This window comes from Fusarium falciforme, chromosome 9 (assembly GCF_026873545.1).
Source record: "Fusarium falciforme chromosome 9, complete sequence".
NCBI lineage: Eukaryota > Fungi > Ascomycota > Sordariomycetes > Hypocreales > Nectriaceae > Fusarium > Fusarium falciforme.
In genome coordinates, this window is record NC_070552.1 from 1,612,276 (window position 1) to 1,625,044 (window position 12,769).

At 54.8% G+C, this 12,769-nt stretch overlaps 7 protein-coding genes across 7 annotated transcripts; 4 read left to right on the forward strand and 3 right to left on the reverse strand.

The window, feature by feature from the left end:
* Positions 1–503: 503 nt before the first annotated feature.
* NCS54_01137700 (Zn(2)-C6 fungal-type domain-containing protein) lies at positions 504–2,980 on the forward strand (the record flags this gene model as incomplete). The annotated part of the gene is made up of 2 exons (XM_053156655.1): positions 504–1,021; positions 1,120–2,980. The coding sequence occupies 2 exons, from the start codon at positions 504–506 to the stop codon at positions 2,978–2,980; spliced, it is 2,379 nt and encodes a 792-aa protein (XP_053012630.1).
* A 259-nt stretch (positions 2,981–3,239) lies between these two features.
* On the reverse strand, positions 3,240–5,759 carry NCS54_01137800 (RING-type domain-containing protein; the record flags this gene model as incomplete). Its single annotated transcript, XM_053156656.1, has 1 exon — positions 3,240–5,759. One exon carries the CDS (start codon positions 5,757–5,759, stop codon positions 3,240–3,242), a length of 2,520 nt encoding a protein of 839 aa, XP_053012631.1.
* Positions 5,760–6,320: 561 nt separating this feature from the next.
* On the forward strand, positions 6,321–6,774 carry NCS54_01137900 (Hypothetical protein; the record flags this gene model as incomplete). Its single annotated transcript, XM_053156657.1, has 3 exons — positions 6,321–6,374; positions 6,534–6,636; positions 6,689–6,774. The coding sequence occupies 3 exons, from the start codon at positions 6,321–6,323 to the stop codon at positions 6,772–6,774; spliced, it is 243 nt and encodes an 80-aa protein (XP_053012632.1).
* Positions 6,775–6,982: 208 nt separating this feature from the next.
* NCS54_01138000 (Hypothetical protein) lies at positions 6,983–8,164 on the reverse strand (the record flags this gene model as incomplete). The annotated part of the gene is made up of 2 exons (XM_053156658.1): positions 6,983–7,599; positions 7,654–8,164. 2 exons carry the CDS (start codon positions 8,162–8,164, stop codon positions 6,983–6,985), a joined length of 1,128 nt encoding a protein of 375 aa, XP_053012633.1.
* A 358-nt stretch (positions 8,165–8,522) lies between these two features.
* NCS54_01138100 (Hypothetical protein) lies at positions 8,523–8,990 on the forward strand (the record flags this gene model as incomplete). Its single annotated transcript, XM_053156659.1, has 3 exons — positions 8,523–8,680; positions 8,794–8,893; positions 8,982–8,990. The coding sequence occupies exons 1-3, from the start codon at positions 8,619–8,621 to the stop codon at positions 8,988–8,990; spliced, it is 171 nt and encodes a 56-aa protein (XP_053012634.1). The 5' UTR covers positions 8,523–8,618.
* Positions 8,991–9,675: 685 nt separating this feature from the next.
* Positions 9,676–11,094, reverse strand: NCS54_01138200 (Elongation factor Tu; the record flags this gene model as incomplete). Its single annotated transcript, XM_053156660.1, has 2 exons — positions 9,676–10,809; positions 10,891–11,094. 2 exons carry the CDS (start codon positions 11,092–11,094, stop codon positions 9,676–9,678), a joined length of 1,338 nt encoding a protein of 445 aa, XP_053012635.1.
* Positions 11,095–12,140: 1,046 nt separating this feature from the next.
* Positions 12,141–12,614, forward strand: NCS54_01138300 (Hypothetical protein; the record flags this gene model as incomplete). Its single annotated transcript, XM_053156661.1, has 1 exon — positions 12,141–12,614. One exon carries the CDS (start codon positions 12,141–12,143, stop codon positions 12,612–12,614), a length of 474 nt encoding a protein of 157 aa, XP_053012636.1.
* Between the last annotated feature and the right edge of the window lie 155 nt (positions 12,615–12,769).

Here is a 12,769-nt window from a genome sequence, read left to right on the forward strand (position 1 = left end):
AGGAGTGATATTGGCCCCATCGCGCTTGTGACGCTTGATCTGCCCCCGGGATTCCATGACCCGGCAGAGCTATAGAAAGGGCTGGAGGCGCCCGTGAGCCGGCTTCCCTTGTGCATGTACTTGTCTGTGTTGAGCCGTCGACTTGCTTTATTCTTTTCGTGACGACTTCTTCCACTTCTCCTCATCCTCCCGTCCTCTCCTGACCTGTCTCTTTTCCCACTCTTCGGCCCCCCATCTTCATCTTACTCCCTCCACCTTCACCATCTTATCTTCCCTGTCACAGATGCCCCTGGCCATCTTTCTGACTATTCGCTCTTGACCCCTGGCTCCCAGCCATCTCGGCCGAAACGAGTTGCGCTAGAAAACGTGCTGGGCCCTGCTGGAGCTATCGTGGGGGGGGAAACCGGCGATCCGAAGCTAGGTGTTCGAACCAACACTCTGAGTCTTGTCTTGTCTTGTCTTGTCTTGTCAGCCGGGTAGTAGCTGTTTGTTGAATCGAACCCATGGCCGAAAGCTGGATAAAAGAGGAATCCATATCGCCTCGACCCGCGAAAGCGGTACAGGGAGAAGAAGCAGAAGCGGGTTCAGATCGGGGTATCGATCCGACCCCGGTTGTGCCTTCCTCCGGGTCGACAAATCCAAACCCAAACCCAACTGGAACTCCAACATCAGCAACCACGGCCCCCCCGGCCCTTCCACCTGTTTTGGAGGTTCAGCCATCTTCAAGTTACTCTTTGGATCTCTCCACCTTCGGCAGCTTCAACACAATAGATAATCCGTATATAGAAAGCAGCAGCAGCAACATCTCTCCCGCCTCTAGTAACCCAGTTACTCCTGTCACCAGCGGCGACGCAAATATCGCCTCCAGTACTGCTTCAGCGGCAGCCTCTTCTTCTGGACCCGCTGCCGCTTCTTCAGACTCTGCTAAGACCTCATCAACTGGTAAAGCACCCGTGCAGTTCAAGCCAAAACGTGTCCGGACCAGCAAGCCAAAGGTGAAGACAGGATGTACCAACTGCAAGTTCGTCTCCCTCCCCCTCTCGCACGCCCCCTCATCGCTTGACCCCTTCGCCACTTCGACACGATCGTGTCCAGAGTCTTACACCGGTCCTTGTACAGGCAACGAAGAGTCAAGTGTGACGAGGCTCGTCCAGCCTGCACAAACTGTGTTCGAAGCAACAAAGTCTGCACTGGCTACCCACCCCCTAGCCGCAGCGCTCGCCCCTTCGAGGAGGTCCGAATCGCACCGAAGCCCATGCCAGCTGGCGAAACTCAGGCTGCTCCGAGCACCGCAATCGTTCCGCTCCACAGCGACCTTCATCTGCCACCTCGCCGAGCCCGCCAGAGAACGTCATTAGCGACACTGAGGACCGCCTCTCCCGGGACACCATCTGCATCTCCTACCACTTACCAGCCTTCCCTGGGTCTGCAACTACCGTCAAACGAGGGCTTCTACTTCGAAATCTTCCGGTCGTACACGGCTAGCGAACTGTCTGGCTTCTTCGACAACTCCTTTTGGACTCGCCGCGTCTTGCAGGAATGTCACGCTGAAGATGCCATCAAGTGCGCCGTCATCGCCCTGGGTGCCTTGTACCAGACCCTTGAGCAGACAGCCGAGCCAAATGCGCATGCTCGTCCTGGGTTGAGCGCTGACGCTCGTGCTGAGATGGTCAGGAGTCACTGGCAGGTGGCCATCAAGCGTTATTCCGATGCGTGCAACGCCCTTGTCAAACTCAACAGCCAGGACCAAAGATCGCACAAGGTTCTCATCATGGCCAATGTGCTATTAGCCTGCTTCGACTCCTTTATTGGAGATCATAGACAAGCAATCCACCAGATACAAACAGGGCTCTCCTTACTCAACACCTTTCGTGCTCAGCAAAGGGAACGACTATTACCGGCCGCAGAAGACCCCGTCGAAGAGGAGCTCGTTACTATCTTTACACGTCTGGCAATACAAGCAAAATCCTACGACATGGCCTTCCATTTTCCACAACCCTTTAGCATTCGACTCAGCTCGCCCTCACAACCGCAGTCCCCCGGTTCGAGTCGCCCTAGCTCTCCTCCGCATGAAGAGCCCTGGACTATCCCCGAAACATTCACCTCGGTCCTCGAAGCCCGTATAGCCTGCGACATGTTGAATGCGAGAATAATGCGGTATATCGAAGGGTTATTCGCCATTAAAACAGACCTCAAGGGCACACTCCCTCAGTCGTGGAGAGACTATGGCCTCCAGTTCAGGGGTCAGATCGAGACTTGGTGCAGTGCCTTTGATAGCATATTCCAGTCACGACACAACCCATCTGTCAGTCCTCAGGAGAAGGCTGGTATTGCTGCCCTGAAGATGCTGGCAACGAACGGGCAAATACTATACCTGATGATGTTCAGCGACAAAGAGTCTGATTTTGATGCTTTCCTGCCTCAGTTCCGGACCATGGTCGAGTTGGGTTTCGAGATAATCAGTGACGAGGAGCGACGTGCCGCCCTTCGAGATTGCCCTAGCCCTGAGCAATGTCAACACCAACAGCACCAGCACTGGCAGAGCCAAGACTTCTTCTCGAGCGGAGGATTCTCAGCTCCCCACATCAGGCCTCGGTTCGCCGCTGATCTGGGCATCATCGCCCCCCTTTTCGTCGTGGCAACCAAGTGTCGTGACCCTGGGACCCGACGGCAAGCCATTCGGCTTCTGCGCAGTAGCGCCCGTCGCGAGGGCATGTGGGATAGCGAGATGGTGGCACATATCAGTACCTGGGTCATGAACCTGGAGGAATCGGAGTCACTTGCGATGGGGGTAGAGTCATTCCCAAGCGACGGTAGCGCGAGGCCTATTCCACGAATAGTTCCGGAGGAGAAGCGTGTAATGATACGCTCGGTCGACTTTGACTTGCGTGCCCGAGTTGCAGAGCTGCAAGTCGGCACCCGCGGCCTCCAACCTGGGTTGCCTGATCCCAAGTTCCGGCAGACTCGGCTCACATGGTGAGCGTTTGATATAAAAGGCCGATTGGTTACATATAAGATTATTAGATCCCCCATATAACCCACCTGGACATGACTGGTCTGTGGAATATGGGTACTCTGCACATGTCAATGCATAATGTAAAAAAGTTGAAGCGTTCAAGCGCTGTATAAAGACAATGTCTCAAGAAAGACATTTGATGTTTATTGTGCCCAACACAGGTTATATCCACCAACGCCATGTTAAGCCAAGCGATGCTATACAAGCAATTATTCATCTGTGATCATAGTGGTGGCAGCTCCTCTCGGCATATAGGGCACTGAAGCCGGAACCTCATCCAACCCTCAAGGCATGCGCTATGGAAAATGTGCCGACAGGGCGTAACCATATATAAGCGGCGCGCAAAAACACCCGCCACTCCTGTATCCTCGTCCTCGGCCGTGAGTACAGGGACCTCGAGGACCTCACGGCAGATGGCGCAGTCGATGCTCCGGGTAGAGCTCCGCTTACTGCCGTCGTCGCCGGAGCGAGCCCGCTCGATACCCGGGGTATCGTCAGCGACAAGGCCGATGGGCAAGCCGCCAGCCTCGAGGCCGTCTTCTCGGAGGACAGGGTGGTAGTCCCAGGCATCAGGGGCCCAGCCGGCTGGAACACCAAAGCGTGGACCGATGACATCCTGGGCAGCGAGGATAATGAGCTGGATCCAGAGCCATGCGCAAAAGACGAGAAAGGCATGGCGGTCGGGTCGGGCATATAGAAAGTTGTCCTCCTTGGCCCAGAAGTAGGCGACGGGGAGGAGACGGAGGATGGACTGGCCGAGGACAAAGGACCATGTGAGGGCGCGACGACAGTTTCGGCGGGTGTTGCGGTAGATCTGGGGTATCCAGAGCGAGAAGTACAAGAATATGCAAAGGTTAAGGAAGAGGGAGCGGAGACTGGGATACCAAGTTGAGGAGGAGATAGCCAAGAAGATGATACACAAGGAGGTTAGTATGAGGCGGCTGATGATGCTCTGGAATGATTGGGGAGGAGGGGGTGTGCGTTCGGCGGTTGTAGCCCCAGGCACTGGAGTTGCGGAGGCGGCAATCTCGGCATCAACGTCCTGATCGGATGGGACAATGACGGGCTGAGACGGCGGCGGACGTATCGTAGGCTGTCTTGCTGTTACGGGGGCCGGGAGGAGTGAACCGGTGCCGGTGCTGGTGGGATTCGGGGTGGCCGAGGCCGGTGTGCTATCGGGGCTGCTGGTGGAAGTGCTCGATGTCTGGTCCCGGTCACGACGCGGACGTGCCTCGGGAAGTTGAACTTCATGGATCTTGGCCAAGAAGCTGCCTCCGATGGTCATGGACAGGAACGCGGCAAACAAGAACGCCAATGTGGGCAAGAATGTAGCAGCAGCTGAAGAAACCCATGTGGCAGCGGCAGTAAAGGTCATGCCGTCAACCATGATCATCGTGGCAATGGTCCAGAAGCTGACGCGACCCATAGTTGAGGGAGTACACGACTCTCGCATCTGGTTTTTGAGCAGATTGACTTGCGCAAAGACGATGACGGCATAGACCAGAATCCACGTCTTGACCTGGTAAATCTGCACCTCCATCTTCATGCCGGTGAGATGTTGAGCCTCACTAGGGCTAAAGTCAGGGGGTCCTTTCGTTTCGAGGAAGAAACCACAGTCCGGAGAGTAAATGACGGCGGATATCTGGAGCTTGGGAATCTTGGGAATCGGCGCGCCCACCGGTGATTGCAACTCTGATTCAATTGCGCCAATGATTGACTCCATGGCGTCTCTGGTTGGCTCGTTCGGGTCTAGGTTGAAGTGTTGTCGACTGGGTGGGTAGACTTGGGCGTACATGATGTACTCGCAGTGTGGTGACGGGTTGGTGGTATACATGGGATTTTCAAGATCCGATGTCCACGGAACAGTCTGGTCGACATAGATGTTTTCTTCCTTCCGGGTAATAGTTCGGGCGATCGACTGGTTGAGCAGTTTCTGACTGGACTGAAAGAAGTCTTCACTCGGTGCCAGGTGTGGTAGACCGAAGATACCCTCGAACTTTTCGCTTGTGGTTGTCATCAGGATGACACCCTGTCGTGGCCAATGGACACCCCATAGCTTCATCTCCCAGTCGTGGCCCGAACCCGACATGTCCTCGATAGTCGTTGTGCCCTTGACACTCCGGATGAGACCACCAGCGACGGGTGTGTTGGTTTGGGCTGGCAGTTGCTCGTACTCGTTGACCGTCTTGTTCCCTTCGAGTCGTAGCATCATTCGTCCAGAGGTGCCCGTAATGTTTCGTGCCCAAGAGACCTCGTCGCCTATCCAATCCATCCCGGGAGCAACTTTGGTGAGGTTATAGCTGTCATACCCTCTAGCCGCAGAACCTTTGCGCTTCACCCACTCACCGTGGACTGTCCCTGACGCATTCATCCAAACTGCATCCCCCTCTCCAGCATCCCAAAGATTCTTGCCTCCGACCGGCGGTATGGCATGTCGACTGAATTCCAAGCTCCTCTCACGGAATCGATTCAAGTCTTTCCAAGCAAACTTGTCCTCCTCGCGGAACCCCGTAAGATTCAAGTAGGAAGGCTTGGTCTTGGAACCCTTCTTCGGAGCAGGGGTAAAGTCCCCCCAGCGCGAGGCATTCAACACGTCGAGCGCATCGTGAAAGCGCCCCAACCTCTCCGCGGCCAGGTCGGAGAGTGTAAGAGACTGGCTCGAGTAGTCGCCCTCGGGGAAAACGAGCCAGATAATAAATATGATGAAAGCGATCGTGGCGATCGGATGCTGCGCTTGCGGCATGATGACCCGCGGCGGCACGCGACTACCGCTGCAACATGCTAGGTCTGCTAAGGGCGATGGTGACTGCTGAACGGCCCCTCAAGAAATCAGTTAAATGTTTGTTGGTGGTTGATGTGATGGCGCGTGTTTCAAGATGGATGTCAATGATATGAATGTGAGTGAGCTGCCTTCACTTGCAGACGGTCATTTGTGAGAGTGGTACGTATCCGTTCATGACGGAATGTACCAGGTGGGCCTGAGGTGCACACCTGCAGTGCTCCTGCCCCGACCTCCCTCCACTGGCGGAAGCCGAGAAACGCCGTATCCGCCGGGGCCATTCAAATCAATACCTACAGAGGACACAGTACGAATACGGGCCATTTCTATCAACAGCCACTGAGCAAACAATCCCACGACTACCTAAGCTACAACCCAGGGGGGGAAAGGACGCACACTTGCAACACAAACAACCCAGTCTTTTTCTCCTATCCTCTCTTTTTCCCGTGGTCTCTCCTGAAGACGGCAGGCAATTGTGAATAGACCACTCTCGTGCCACCCTCGTCGCAACCAAAACAGAGCATCATGGCTAGCAACGACCCCAAGTCAGAGACCCCTGCAGGCCTCAAGCCTGAGAACGTATGTGCTATTGTCCTCTCGACTCTGCTCGCCCACCATTCAGCAGCTTTGATGCATGCCGTGTTACACACGACCAGCTGCATCAGAGAAAGCGCCGACTGCAGAGTGCCCCCATGGCCCAAGTCTCGACGACGCCACTGACCATCCTCCCTCCTGTAGTCTTCGGATGATGCTCGTGCCGATGTCACAGCCGCCGTCGAGGAGCTCCTCAACTCACTGTCCAACAAGTTTGCTGGCGTCTCCTCAGAGATCTTTGCCAAGAGTAAGTCTTCTGCCCGCAGTCATGCACTCTGCCCCACGCTGACCTTGCAAAGTGGATGAGATGTCTCGGAGGCTGGATAACCTCGAAGCAGCCCTCCAAGAAAGCAAATCCAAGGACGGAGGCTCGACAAAGTCGTAAAGAGCAATGTACCCTGCCGTTTACTGTCCAATTGCGGGGCGTTTGGGTTGTCCTTCACGAAAGGTGGTTGGTCTTCACGCATAGAACGAAGCTGCCTCATTGTTACGTTATTTCAGTCATGACATCAAGTAACCAAAGACTACTATATAAACCTTGATGATTTTGTACTCGCTTTCTCTTGCCTTTTGTTGTTCACATTCCTAATCCTTTATAGCTCATCCTTGACCTCCTCGACCTTCTCCTCAACCTTCTCCTCGGCCTTCTCGAGGAACTTGCGGAGGACGTTGGTCTTCTGCTGGATCTGGTCTCGCTTGGTCGGGGCCAGCCCGCCCTTGGACAAGATGCCGTCCAGTCGGGTGAGCTCCTTGGACGCCCAGTCGTTGTTCTGGCTAAGCTTGTCAAACACACGGACGTAGTACTCGGCGTACTTCTGCTGAATAGCATCTGTAAGGCCCTCGACCTCCTTCTTGACCTCGGCGGCAACCTCAGCAAGAGCGGCGCCACCAGCAATCTTGGCGACAAGAGCGTCAAGAGACTCAACAGTACCAGCAATGGCATCCAGGCCACCACCGGGAACACGGTGAGTTCCAGCGTGCTTGTTGACCCAGGCAAGGATGGCCTCCTCGCTGCGACCGCCCTCGTAGGCGACAGCCTCCTTGCTGCCGGCAGGGAACCACTTGATGGTGGGGTAGGACTTGACGCCCTGCTGCTCGGTGACGGCCTTGCTGTTGGGAGCCTCAGCGTCAACCTTGGCAATCACAACATTCTTGTCGTTGACGAAGTCGGTCGCAACATCCTCCCAGGTGGGAGCAAGGTTCTTACAGTCTAGAGAAACGAATGAGCAGAGTTCGTCAGCAATTCACCCAAGGGAACACTTACGGCCACACCAAGGAGCGGTAAAGGCAACCAGGACGTTCTTGTCTCCACCAATGATCTCGGCGAACGAACCATCGTTCAAGATGGCAACCTCGCTGGGCAGCTCAAGCTTCTTCTTGGGCTTGACACCAGTCTTCTCAACAATAAACTCGGTAAGGCTCTCGAGGTCGCGGCCAGACTTGTACTCCTGGGGCTTATCGCTCTTTCCGTCAAAGAACTTGAGGGTCGGGAAGCCCTGGATGCCGAATCGCTTTCCAAGCTCACGCTGGGCGTCCGCGTCGACCTTGGCGATCTGGACCTTGTCGGTGTGCTCGTAGGCAAAGGCAAGCTCCTCCCAGACGGGGGCGAGCTTCTTGCAGTGGCCACACCACGGCGCAAAGAACTCGACGAGCGTGGGCTTGCCGGACTTGAGGACGACCTTGTCGAAGTTGGAGGGGAGGAGCTCGATAACGGCCGACTTGGCTGCCACCGTAGCGGCGAGGGCCGAGAGCACGAAGCTCTTGATCAAGACCATTGTGGATGGTAGGCCTCGAGGAAGTTGACTTTTACGAAGGAGATGGAGTAATTGGATGAAGAAGAAAAGAGCTGATCAAAAACACAATCGTAAGATGTGCTTTGTTGCTCGGTGGTTGCTTGGAAATCCACCCGAGATGCCAGCTTGCAACGGAATGGCCCTTGTAGGTGAACGGACCGGTGAGGTAAGCGGGATGAGCTAAGGCAGGGTGAGCTCCTGCCGCTAGCGCTGCTGTCGTCACCTTGAGAGGAGCACGTGACATAAGACACAGCTCTGATCACGTGCAGGATGCCCCACGCTCACCCTCGTCTGGGCTGGGGCTGCGGAGCCCTCCAATCGGTGCGCGGTACGTCTCGTTGAATTCACACAAAATTTCCCGCCGAATTTCAACCCTCGCGAATTCAACCATCCCGCAAACTCCAGCTTTCGGTCATCCCCCCCAAGCACCGCAACCATGTCTCACGAAAGCGTCTGGAACTCGCGCCCCCGAAGCTACGGCAAGGGCTCTCGCAGCTGGTACGATTTATCTCCTTCCTCCCCGGACGCCAAAATCCCCAAGCGACGGGGGGAATCCTCGATGACAATGCCCGCCTCGAACGAAAATATGCTGACATTCTCTTGGTCTGTAGCCGCGTCTGCAAGCACAAGGCTGGTCTTATCCGCAAGTACGACCTCAACCTCTGCCGTCAGTGCTTCCGTGAGAAGGCCAAGGACATTGGCTTCAACAAGGTGAGTTTCGAACGAACACGATATTCCCCTACCCAAGGGGTCCCGACAATAAGAGGCACGAACAGAGACTGACCGATCGTCTCTACAGTACCGATAAACGATCATCATGACACCAAGTTTTCTCGGTTAAGGGGGGGTTGTTGAGAGAGAACAAGTAGTGGATGGGGGAACTCTCGGCAGAAAGTCAAGGCCTTGCGCACAAAAAAGCACTCGGAGGGCGGCCGCTTGGAACAGGAGTTTTATGGCTTGCTTGGGTCCCTTAGGAAGATCGTGCGTCTGACGAACATCCTCCGAGGATAGACGAATACCATTGCATTGGACCTCACATGTCTGTGTGTCCGGACTATCCTCGTCTGCCAACATGACTGGATTACGGTTATGAAGCGTGTCGGTTCATTGTGAAGATGAGAATCAATACACATGAAATCGATTAAACTCCCTGTGCCCATTGGCTTGAAATGCCCAGTCGGAACGATTCGTTCACGAAACAACAACTTTGAGAAACGTTGCCAAAATCTCATAAAACCATCACTTCAACGAAAAAAAATTTAAGTGCTAGTTTTACATGTCTTATTACTGCCTCCCCAATTTTGTCTACATTACAATCGTCAAGACAACGGGAGGAAGCAGAGCGGAGATCTTTGAGCCCCCCCGGCCGTAGCTAGATATACAAGAGCCAAACTGGACTCAAAGTGGGAGACAATGCCCGGTTTCACATGAGCGCCATAATTCGTACACTACCCCAAAATTTTCCCTCTCCTGTCTATAAGATCACCCCTCCCTTACTTGAGAATACGAGTGCAAAGACCGGTAGCGACGGTTCGGCCACCCTCACGGATGTTGAATCGCTGACCGACCTCAATGGCGTTGGGGTGGCCCATGGTGATGACCATCTCGGTGTTGTCACCGGGCATGACCATCTTGCTGCTGGCGTCCTCGGTACCCTCGGGGAAGGTCAGGTCGATGGACTCATCAGCAGTTCGGAGGTAGAGCTGGGGCCGGTAGTGCTCCTGGAAGCCAGTGTGTCGGCCACCCTCCTCCTTGGTGAGGACATAGAGGGAAGAAAGGAACTGAGTGTGGGACTTGACAGTGCCGGGGGCGCAGACGACCATACCACGGCGGACATCCTCACGGCGGACACCTCGGATGAGGAGACCAGAGTTGTCACCAGCCTGGGACTGCTCGCAAGACTTCTTGAAGGTCTCAATGTCGGTGACCTTGGTCTTGATGACCTCGTTACCCTTGCCGACGAGCTCAATCTCCTGGTCGCGCTTCAGGACACCACGCTCGACACGGCCAGAGACGACGGTACCACGACCGGCAATGGAGAAGACATCCTCAACGGACATGAGGAAAGGCTTGTCAAGGTCACGCTCGGGGGTAGGGATCCACTCGTCAACGGCGGCAAGGAGCTCGTCAATCTTCTGGCTACCGATCTCGGGGCGCTGGTTCTGGAGGGACATGAGAGCAGAGCCCATGATGACAGGGGTCTCGTCACCCTCGAAGCCGTAGGTGTTGAGGAGCTCACGCATCTCCATCTCGACGAGCTCAAGCATCTCAGGGTCGTCAATGGCATCGACCTTGTTGACGAAGACGACAATCTTCTGGACACCGACCTGACGGGCGAGCAGCAAGTGCTCACGGGTCTGGGGCATCTGACCGTCAGAGGCGGCGACGACAATAATAGCACCATCCATGTTGGCAGCACCAGTAATCATGTTCTTGATGTAATCGGCGTGACCAGGGCAGTCGACGTGGGAGTAGTGGCGGTTGTCGGTAGAGTACTCGATGTGAGCAGTGGAGATGGTGATACCACGCTTTCGCTCCTCGGGAGCCTTGTCAATGGCACCGTACTCGAGGAAGTTGGCGAGGCCCTTCTCGGCCTGTCGCTTGGTGATGGCAGCGGAGAGGGTGGTCTGGGAATTATCAGGTCAGCCGAGGTTTTTTTTTTTTTCGCAACCAATTGATGGAACGGTGCGCTGCAAGTAGATTCGTACCTTTCCGTGATCGACGTGACCAATGGTACCAATGTTCACATGGGGCTTTGATCGCTCAAAGACGGCGTATGTGCGGTAGAGGTTGAGGACGCCAGAGGCATTCTGCTTCTTGAGGGCGGACTGGAGGGGGTTGATGGGAGCCGCCTTGAGGCCGTGGCGGGCGGTGCGCAGGAAAGGCGCAAGAGATCGGAAGGCGGTCGACATTGTGACGGCTCTGGGTATAATAAAGACCAATTGCGAAAGGACGAGAAGGAGATGGAGAGGAGAAGGGAGAAGGAGGGGAGATGAGGGGATTCAGAACACGCCGTGGTGCTGCTGAGGAGGAGATGATCGGGTATGAGGCTTCGAAAATTTCTCGACAGCAGCTCTGGTCGCTCTTGCCCGCTTGAGAGTCTCTTTTGGTGGAGCCGACCAGCCGCTGGCCCAGGGATCAAGGCATCCAGTCAGAGGCGAGAGCTACTAATCAAGTCACGTGGAGCGCATCTGGCATTGGATCATGACCAGCTTCAAGATGCGTGTAAGAGAGGTATTTGTGGGTTTAGGACATGCTGAAGGGTGGACAGTGAGGTGCGAGTACCTTTATTTGCTCGAGGTAAAATTCGTGACATAACTCGGTAGTGTTGGCTTTCATGCTGTGCAAGAAACATTCCTCGCTGCTAATGTATGGGTGGAACTTGTAACCTTCACTTTACACGCTGTCGCGACGATCAACAGCATCTAATAAGACTGCCTCGGTCAAGCAACCATGTCAATTCCACTTAAAATAACTCAAGAGTGTCCGTAATCAGCCAGGGACAAAGCGCTTGAATTGCGGTGTTTATTGTTGGCAAATTGGCCACCCCGTTCCAGAACAAGTCAATGTGGCCAGTGGGCGCCGGCTCCATCGGAGAAATCCAGCCAAAAAGAAACCTCCCGACTCGCGCGCCATATAAAACCCTGATGCTCCAACACTTCATCTCAGCTCAACCATCACCCAAACACCACGAATCTCACTTAATCCCCCATTGCCTCGATCGCAGGTGAGACCTCGACGCTTGTCTTCCCTTTTGACCACACCCGAAGTCTCAATTTTGGCGCATCTGAGCTGCCTTGTCGACACGGTAGCTTCAGCTTCTCGGCTTGATCAAAGTTAAGCTCGACATCAAAACAATCTTCTTTCATCAGGGTCACGTCTGGGAGCTTAAAATCGGGATAAATCTCAAGACAAGTCATCTACAACTTACGACCTCATTTTCAACACACCCTTCACAATGGACCCCCTGGCCCAGCAGCAAGAGCAGCCTGCTCAAGACGACATTGAGCTCAATGCCCTGGGCAAATTCACCGCCCAATTCCTTCAGTATGGAGCCAACGCTTCCAACAACCTCTCAAACACCTTCAACAACATGACGATGCAGTCCTGGATCCGCCTCGTCGTCATTGTCGGCGGCTACATGCTCCTCCGCCCCTACATGATGAAGTTTGTCACCAAGGGCGCCGTCAAGAAGATGGAGGAGGAGGATGAGAGGGAACAGCGCAAGGCTCAGATCTCGCCCAATGAGCTGCGGGGCCTGGCTGAGGAGGAACCTGAGATTGACGAGGAGGGCGATGGCACGGGTGCCGACTGGGGTCAGAAGGCCAGGGTGAGGCAGAGGACCATGCTCAAGAACCTGCTTGAGGCCGAGGAGCAACGGAGACTTGAGGAGGAGGAGGACAAGGACATTGCAGACCTTCTTGAGGACTAGAATGGGCACTTGTTGGGGCTTTTCATTCTTGGGCACTGTACGAAACGACGTTACTCATGGGGTCAAGACTGGATGGAGCAATGTGAAGGAAGATACCACTAATTATCCTTTACGTGCTGGCGCAACGCCCGGTTTGCACACTGTATCAAATCAGC